Source organism: Penaeus japonicus, unplaced genomic scaffold, assembly GCF_977035675.1.
Source record: "Penaeus japonicus unplaced genomic scaffold, GWHDUDI00000001_assembly GWHDUDI00000010, whole genome shotgun sequence".
Classification (NCBI taxonomy): Eukaryota; Metazoa; Arthropoda; class Malacostraca; order Decapoda; family Penaeidae; genus Penaeus; species Penaeus japonicus.
The window spans coordinates 13,637,480-13,647,479 of record NW_028234412.1 but is presented as its reverse complement, the minus strand read 5'-3'; the positions used below and the strand labels follow the sequence as shown (position 1 = coordinate 13,647,479).

The following is a 10,000-nucleotide window of genomic DNA, read 5'->3' as shown; positions in this document are numbered from 1 at the left end:
CGCAAGAGAGAGAGACAGAAAATTATAAAGGAAAGGCAAGGAATGAATTTAATAAAAGAAAAAAAGAAGTAAACGATTTGATTTTCAAATGCTCTTGGGAATATTAGCATGGAATCGTGTGACAAATAAAGCAGGCTTAGCTGTATATGGATTATTGGATTTACGCTTTCCTTTTGCAAAATGAAGATCCCTCAAGTCTGAAGAACCACACACGCACACACATTTACACACTGATATATATACAGGTAGTGAAGTAGCAAGTATATGAATACACTGATATATTTATAAATCAGTGTAATTATCTATCTGTATGAATGTCGAAACTTACTTACGTGTGCATATATGTGTATGTCTACTTATACTGTAGATCAGATTTACAACATATACGATATCCTACAGCTGTTACAAGATTGTTTGGATCGATCAAATGTTCACATCAGGATGATATTAATAAGTATATGACGCTTTGCAAAGTTATAATAACACTTTAAAATGACTAATTAATCAAGAGACAGAGAGAGATAGACACTTGTTCACATTACTTTTTTTATTGCATTGGATAAACCAAAATCCAGTGATCAGTATTGTTTGCTTATATTAGAACTAAATTTCAGAGACTGGACCAAGAGTTACATTTAACACTGTTTCAGAATAAAAGAAGAGAGAAGAGAGGGGTAACGATGGGCTTATTGAACATTCCTCCCCAGTTGATGACGATGTAGGGGGTCCATGCTACCACAGAGTGACGGTCATTCAGCAGAGGTCTTCTGGGCTTCCTTACTTCTCAGAGATTTAACACCGATCTTCTTGGCCTGTTCTCGCATTCCCTTCTCGTGAGCAGCGACAGCCTTAACGATGAAGGTGTAACTGTAGATGATATGTGCAAGAGTAGACGTCATATGATATGTGCACGAGTCGACGTAGAGATAACTCCTAGAGAGTTCAGTCTCCGTCAGGTAGTCAGTACCACAAGCAAGCATGTTACCCTCAGGCACATAACGGTTCCATCCGAAGAAAGGAGGAAGGCACCAAGCAAGAGTGAAAAGCCAAGTGCCAGCAATCCTCAGCATCGCACCTCCTGATGTCAGAGGTTCAGCAGATACTCCCTTGACGATGACGTTGTATCAGTCAACAATGATGAAACCATGGACCATACGTAGCCGAAGAAAGATCCGAAAAAGGCGTAGATCTTACAGAAGAATGCTCCGAGAACCCATGTCCCCCAGTAAGTGTTGACTAGAAAAGGAGTTGCCATGGTGACCATCATGAAAAAGTAAGAGATGACCAAGTTGACGACCAACAGGTTGGTTGGTGATCATAGACTCTTTGTATTCATGAATACCCAAATGACAACAAAGTTACCAGCCACTGACAATATTCCCATGACGGTCATCCAGAACCCGAGAAGGCCATACCATAGAGGGTATTGCTACCAGTGAGAGTACCATATGGAGCATGCTTTCAGGCACTGTATCTACCACTGTATTTTATTTTCCATCAGTAGTTGGAAGGACAGTGTTCTGGGGGGGCGGGTTTTCCACTTCGACATCTGAAATTTAATTAGCCCTATTAAAATTTTTTTTACTTTACACTGTGTAGTTCCCAAAAGTTTAAAGTGACTTTTCTGTGAAATTAATGAACTGTACAAAAACCATCTTAAAAATTAACAAACACATTAACTATATCAATATTGCAGTATATAAATTAAATTTTGGCAGAGATTCACATGTTTGTCAATAAAGATTTTTTGTAGAGTATAAAACACAAATAAAAAATAAAAATAAAAAAAAATAAAATAATTATATGTAAATGTTATATTATTTAAATATAAAATTTTTATATTGTATGTAATAAATAAAATAAAATTTTTAAAAAATTAAGACATATATTTAAATAAATTTATTTATTAAATATTATATAATAATAAAATATAGATTAAATTTAATTAAATTTTTATATATATGTATATTTTAATTATATTAAAATATATTATAATATTTAATTTTTATATATATTTTTATATTTTATTTTTAATTAAAAAAATGTATTTATATTTTATATATATTTAAAATATATATTTATATAAATTCAGATTAAATATATTTTTACCGAAAATGAATGACAAGAAAATCTGATAATTGCAAAGGAATTTGCCATTTTAAAACAAATTTTTTTTCCCTAAAATCTTTAAAAATGATTTTAGGGAACATTTTAATTTTAAACCTTTCGATATAAGACCTTCCGACCCGGGGAAGAAATTTCTGTGACGAACTATTTCGGTCGAGAACCCCGGGCCAGAGTTCCTGTCCAGCAACTGGGACCCGTGCATGGATTCAAGGCTTAATAGCCAAAAAAACCCCACATTACAAAATTACCGTCTTGCTAGCATGTGTATTTGTAATTTTTTTAGACAAAAATTAAACAAAGAACTTTAAAGGCACTTTTTAATGATGCTTTTTTAAGGGCTTAAAAAAAAAATTCAAAATATAGAAACAGCAATTAAAACCCCTTCAATAAACTTTTCAAAAAAAGGGGAAGAAAACCAAAATCACTTTGCCCTGAAGTTTTTTTAAAATACCTTTGGTTACCTTTAATCCCTTTTCCCAAAATTAAAAACTCTGTAAATAAATCTTTAACTTAATAGTTTTAAAGGAAATGAGTTCATTTAAAAATAAAAAACTAAAAAATAAGAAAAATTTCCGTTTTAATGAAATAAAAATTTTTGGGATAAAATTCATAAAAAAACATCCACGATTGCACATACGCAAACTATCAAATGAACACATACGCACAGGGCACATAAGCATACCCCCCCCCAAAAAAAAAAAAAAACAAAAAAAAAAAAAAAAAAAAAAAAAAAAAAGCGCACGCACACACAGGAAAACACACCACCCCCAACCCTTCACTCCCCCCACCCCCGCGATAAAATATAAAATGTATTACATAAAATTTCAAACCAGGCTACTTAATAAAATTAGCCTATTATACAAGTTCAAGATAGGAACACTGAATATTTTTTGGTGGATAACGGGTAATAAGATTAGAAACGTTGTATGAGATGACTTCCTTTCCCCCTCCCGGCCCTGAAAATCAGGCTACCGTCAAAGTACACGGGGCTGAAACATGGTACATTTAGCTTTTATTACAACTCCCTACGTACTAAGTACATAGGGGAAGACCAAAGTACTTAGTACTTAAAGTATTCTAGAAGCCCCGTTTTGCGGGGAAAAAAAACCGTGACTTCAGGATGGGTTTGACGCGATTTGTGTTACGAGAAAAAAAAGGGGACTTTTAATATAACTTTTGTCAACAATGTTTTTTATGAACATTCAACGTTTGGAAAATAAAACTATAGTTTTTGCGTGTACAAGGGGTGTAAGTATATATTTTACATGTAAAATATATATTTTAATTTAAATATATATATATAAAAATAATATATATATAAATATAAATTATAAAATTTAAAATTATATATAATATATAATATATAAAATAAAAAATATGTTTTTATAAAAAATATAAATATATTTTATAAAAATATATTTATAAAATTTTTTGTATAAAAGTATATATATCTGTAAATGCATATGTATAAAATTTCATATACATACAAACATACATAAAAATATATATATATATATATAAATAAAATTTTTATATATATATATTTATACAAATTTTTAAAGTAAAATAAAATTTTAATTAATATTTTAAAATTTTAAATATATACTAATAAAACAAAATATATATATATATTTATATATTATATATAAAATTTTATATATAAATATTTAAAATATATATATATATTTTAAAATATATAAAATATGTATATATAATTTTTTATATTATATATAAAAAAATAAATAAATATTAAAATATATATAAAATATATATAATATAAAATTTAATATATATATATACATAAAATATTTTGTGTGTGTGTGTAGGTGTGTTCGTGTGTGTTTTGGTTTTTGGGTTCGTTGTGTCCCGTCTTTTTTATATAAAAATTTTTTATTTTTAAATTTTTATATAAAATTATATATATTTTATTATAAATATAAATATATATATATATATTTTAAATATATTATAATTATTTTTTATATATACATACACAGATACACAGACAACACACACGCAAACACACAAGCATAAAATAAAATATATAAAAAATATATTAAAATATATATTATTATATATATTTTAAATAATATAATTATTACACAAAAAAAAACGGTTTTGAGCATTACCAATGGAAGATTGTGTATCTCGCGTACACATTCCGTATTATACAAAATACCAATATTATATAATATTGGATATACTCTATGAGTGTCCGCACTTGGTATGCTTTGACTAGCCATAGGTCAAGAATATTGTAACTTCAAAGACATCAAAGCCAGTTACTTCTCTGAGCAGAGATATAAGCAGTTGCTTTGGGAATTAGTGATTTATATAGCAATTAAATTTATAGCATTTTTTCTAGATAAAAACCGCGCGCAAGAGAGAGCGACAGAAAATTATAAAGGAAAGTCATGGAATGAATTTAATAAAAAAGAAAAAAGAAAACATTCAGATTTCAATGCTCTTGGGAATATAGCATGGAATCGTGTGACAAATAAGCAGGCTTAGCTGTATATGGTATTTATTCTGGGAAGATTTTACGCTTTCCTTTTGCCAAAATGAAGATCCCTCCTCAAAGTTTCTGAAGAACCACACACGCACACACATTTACACACTGATTAAATTATACAGGTAGTGAAGTAGCAAGTATATGAATAACACTGATATATTATAAATCGGATGTAAATTATCTATCTGTATGAATGTCGAAACTTACTTACGTGTGCTATATATGTGTATGTCTACTTATACTGTAGTATTCAGATTACAACATAACGATATCCTACAGCTGTTATCAAGATTGTTTGGATCGATCCAAATGTTCACATCAGGATGGATATTAATAAGTTATATCGACGCTTTGCAAAGTTATAATAACACTTTATAATGACTAATTAATCAAGAGACAGTGTGTGGAGGTGATAGGACACTTGTTCACATTACTATTTTTTTTTTTATTGCATTGGAATAACCAAAATATATCCAGTGATCAGTGTATTTTGTTTGCTTTATATTATAGAACTCATAAATTTCAGAGACTGGACCAAGAGTTTACCATTAACACTGTTTCAAGAATATAAAAGAAGAGAGAAGAGAGAGGGGGGTGGTTGGTTTTAATGTGGGAGTGAGAAGAGTGAGAGGGGGGTTGGGGTTAACGAGGGGCTTATTGAACATTCCTCCCAACAGAAAATTGATGACGATGTAGTGGGGGTGTTCTCCATGCTAACACATAGTGAACGGTCCATTTCACAGCAGAGGTCTTCTGGGGATTTCCCGTTACTTCTCATCTAAGAAGTAACACCGATCTTCTTGGCCTGTTCTCGCCCCATTCCCTTCTCGTGAGCAGCGACAGCCTTACGATGAAGGTTGTCTAACTTGGTAGATGATATGTGCAAGAGTAGACGTCATATGATATGTGCACCGAGTCAGACGTTTATGAGTAGTGAGGAGAAGTTTGTGTAGCAGTGTGAGTGAGTTGTGACGATGGTGTTGGTAGTGTTGTGCGTAGTGTGTTATGATTAGTGTATTAGAGAGAGATGAGTAGAAGGTTTAGAGTGGATAAACTCCTAGAGAGTTGTGGTGTGCAGATCCTCCGTCTTTAGTGACTAAGGGAGTAAAAGTGTCTGTAGTCTGTTTTGTAAGAGTTTTAGAGTTGTAGTCCAGTACCACTAAGCAAGCCTTTTATGTTGGTTACCATACTCAGGCACCATAACGGTTCCATCCGTAAGAACGAGAAAGGAGGAAGGAGTAGGGGAAGGCACCCAAGCAAGAGTGAAAATAAAAACTGAAAAAGAAATAATAAATATATAGCATTAAAAAGTGATTCAGCAATCCCTCAGCCATCGCACACCTCGCCCTCCTGATTGTCAAGAGGTTTTTCAGCCAAGATACTCCCTTGACGATGACGGATCCCCAACCCCGCATTGTTTATTTTTTTATGTTGGACGCCGTAGGTTTTTGTTTGCGAGTTGTTTTGTTGTCTGTTTTTTTATGACGTTTGTTTTTATTCCGTCGTTTTGACCCACGTTTGTATCACTTTGTTATTGTAGTCAAGGTCAAACAATGATGAAAAACCATTGAATGAAACCAAAGAATGGTGGACCATACGTAGCCGAAACAGGGGAAAGAAAAGAGGGGAAAGAAAGAAAGAAAGATCCGAAAGCAAAAAAAAAAAAAAAAAGGCCGTCCAGTTAGATCTTACAGCATAAACAGAATGCTTCCGAAGAAAACCCCATGTCCCCAGTAATGTAGTAAGTGTTGACTAGGAAAGAAAAGGTGTTAAGTTAGTTTGCCATGGTGACCATCATTGAAAAAGTAAAGATGACCAAGTTGACGTACCAAACAGTTGGTTGGTTGATCATTAGAATCTTTTTTTGTTTGTATTATGAATACACCAAAATGACAACAAAGTTTACCAGCCCACTGACAATATTCCCATGACGGTCATCCTAGAACCCGAGGAAGGCATCTATACCATAGAGGGTATTGCTACCAGTGAGAGTACCATATGGAGCATGCTTTCAGGCACTGTATCTACCACTGTATTTTATTTTCCATCAGTAGTTGGAAGGACAGTGTTCTAGGGTAGCATGTTCCACATCTGTGAAAAAAGTGAATAAAGAGAATTGTAATGCACAATATCGTTAAAAGATGATGTTCACACGAACAAGAATAGCTAAACACACATATATGTATATATATACACACACAAGTATATATATGTGTATATATACACACAAGTATATATATATAATATATATATATACATATATATATATATATATATATATATATATATATATATATATATATATATATATATATATATATATATATATATATATATATATATACATGTATATAAATATGTGTGTGTACACACATACATTCAGAAGAATATTTGGTGAGAGAGTATGGTCATTCTCTTATCTTCTCTTTTGTACCAAATTTCGGTAACTAAAAGGGGGATTATTAGGATGACCTTCGATATGGCGCTAACTTTAATCCAAATCTTACTTACTTCAGTATACAACAGACTATATTTCTTAATGTTTTATTTTATAATACCTTTATTATCTATCCATCAATACATTTAGTTGATACCGAAATAGTTATATATCTTGATCATAAATCTATTCGGAGAGTACGTTATTTGCATTCACAAATGATGCAAGTTAAAAACAATATGCAATGATTTTTAATACAAAATCCCACTGAATATCTACTATGCATCTTAAGGAAGACACTATGTTTTAATCAACATTGCTAGCAGTGAACTTCTTTTCCCATAATCTGGTGTACCCTGATAAAGAAGCCTAACACATTCTTTTCTTAAACATATGGGAAAATTGATATAAAAAGGTAGGTTATGAACATAAGGGATTTACACCATTAATCAATAATGAAGAACGTCATCTTAGAGATTTTGTTTTGAAAATTGTTTCAATTCTTTTACAGGTAAATTTGACACTTGATTAATATGCCACCTTTGTCCCATTTCATATATGTGACCTTTATAGACAAAATTGGTATCTATACATCTTAATATGGTAAATTAAATCACATCTTATTGTAAATTACAGAAGCTTCAGCATTTATGCCATTCATATCATCACGACGTAACAGCTTTACTCCTCAGTTCCATGTGTATTCATGCACCCTACCTCAAAAAAAAAAAAAAAAAAAAAAAAAAAAAAAATAAAAAAAAAAAAAAAGTTATGTGAAATTATTGCAGTAAAAAAGTATATAAATATATATTTATTTCAATAAAATTTTTATTTATATATAACTTGTATATATATAATTTTATCCTCCCCCCCCCCCACTATATATATTTTATATTATATATACAGTATGTGAAAATTGCAAGAAAAGTAAAGGCATTCATGTATCCTATCTGGCATACTTGTCACTTTCGTATTTTTTGACAACAAATTAGAACGTTTTGAAGTAAATGTATTATAAATGAGTTTTATTAAAATTGAATAGTCGATGCACGGTATTTGGGACAAAGGTTAATGACCTTATAGAAAATGATTTTAAGCATACTCGGTCTTCTCAGTGCACTGAGCCGTGGTAGTGGATCCAGCGTCAGAGCCTCCATCTCTGCCTTCGGTGTTGCAAGCAAGGCAAGGCAGCTTCTTCTCAAGGGCAGCACGGTACTTGGGGTGGCTGATGGCGTACACGATGGGGTTGTAGACGGCGTTGGCCTTGGCGAAGACGGAGCCCCAGATGGAGAAGAGAGGGGTAACGATGGGCTTGTTGAACATTCCTCCCCAGTTGATGACGAAATAGGGGGTCCATGCCACGAACCACAGAGTGACGGCCATGAGAACAACCTTGCATAGGCGACATTCAGCAGAAGTCTTCTGGGCCTCCTCACTCCTTAGAGATTTAACAATGGTGTAACTGTGGATGATGTATGTAAGATATACCCATACCTAGTAGACGTAGCGATAACTCCTAGTCCGGTCTCCGTCAGGTAGTCAGTACCACAAGCATGTTACCCTCTGAATTACACAACTATATCGTGCATATAATATCTTTTAGTGATTCTTTTGACGAAATCCCATGAAGTAAGGCCTAAGCTCCATGGTTAAGGTTATTTGACTATTAGTTATATTTTACATATGGATTTTCAAAATAAATGAGTTCTTAACCTTAAAAAAGTTTGTCAAATTCTTCCTGGCGAATATGTACTCTAATAGATCCAGTGTAGGAATAATTTCAGTATCGTCTACTTTACTGCTCGCTCTTTTTAACCATTATTATTCACATGGTTATGCATGTTCGTTTATAATTTTCCTTGATTTTCCCCTTTATTCTTTAGTTAACCGGGTAATAGAAAAATGCAAATAGTTTTATTAATTTGTTTTTCTTATTCTATTTTACTATTTGATTTGATAAGGTTGCTATGAAAATCATGCGTGATGCTGGGATATTTTATTCTACTAAAAAACAAGGGATATGTTTTCCAGTGACCTAGAACACATTCGAATGATATTAGTTCCTTAGGCAGACTCGGTCTTCTCAGCAGTCTCGGAAGTGGCAGTGGATCCAGCGTCAGAGCCTCCATCTCTGCCTTCGGTGTTGCAAGCAAGGCAAGGCAGCTTCTTCTCAAGGGCAGCACGGTACTTGGGGTGGCTGATGGCGTACACGATGGGGTTGTAGACGGGCGGCGTTGGCCTTGGCGAAGACGGAAAGCCCCAGATGGAGAAGAGAGGGGTAACGATGGGCTTGTTGGAACATTCCTCCCTTTGATGACGAAGTAGGGGGTCCTGCTACGAACCATAGGGTGACTGTCCCATAAGACAAACCTTGCACAGACGGCACTCTGGCAGCAGAGGTCGTCTGGGCTTCCCTCACACCTAAGGAACGTTACTCCCGATCTTCTTGGGCCCTGTTCTCGCATTCCCTTCTCTGTGAGCAGCGAACAGCCATATACGATGACAGGTGTAGACTGTAGGATGATATATGCAAGAGGGAAAAGATTCTACCCAGACCGAGTAGACGTAGAGATAAACTCCTAGAGAGTTCAGGTCTCCGTCAGTTAGTCAGTACCACAAGCAAAGCATGTTACCTCTCAGGACATAACGACGTTCCATCCGAAAGAAAGGAGGAAGGCACCAAGCAAGGAGTGAAAAAGCCAAGTGCCTAGCAATCCCTTCATCATCGTACCTCCTGAAGTCGAAGGTTCAGCAGATACTCCCCTTGACGATTGACGTTGGTAATCCGGTCAAGCTAGTGATGAACACCATGGACCACATTGATACGCAGCCGAAGAAAGAATCCGATAGAAGGCGTTAGAATCTCACAGAGAATGCTCGAGAACCCAGGTCCCCAGTAAGCGTTGACAAGAAGTGGAGGTGTC

General features: G+C 33.6%; 2 protein-coding genes and 1 pseudogene across 2 annotated transcripts in view; all 3 read right to left on the bottom strand.

The window, feature by feature from the left end:
- Nucleotides 1–749: 749 nt before the first annotated feature.
- On the bottom strand, nt 750–6,054 carry LOC122259736 (rhodopsin-like; annotated as a pseudogene).
- A 2,114-nt stretch (nt 6,055–8,168) lies between these two features.
- On the bottom strand, nt 8,169–8,474 carry LOC147471116 (rhodopsin-like). The gene has a single exon (XM_086540787.1). It carries the CDS (start codon nt 8,457–8,459, stop codon nt 8,169–8,171), a length of 291 nt encoding a protein of 96 aa, XP_086396913.1. The 5' UTR covers nt 8,460–8,474.
- A 601-nt stretch (nt 8,475–9,075) lies between these two features.
- The window catches only part of LOC147471115 (rhodopsin-like), a 4,721-nt gene continuing 3,796 nt past the window's right edge, over nt 9,076–10,000 (bottom strand). Inside the window, exon 3 of the mRNA XM_086540786.1 lies at nt 9,076–9,315. Within this exon, the coding sequence (XP_086396912.1) occupies nt 9,141–9,315 (175 nt within the window). The 3' untranslated portion in view covers nt 9,076–9,140. The remainder of the gene's footprint in view (nt 9,316–10,000) is intronic.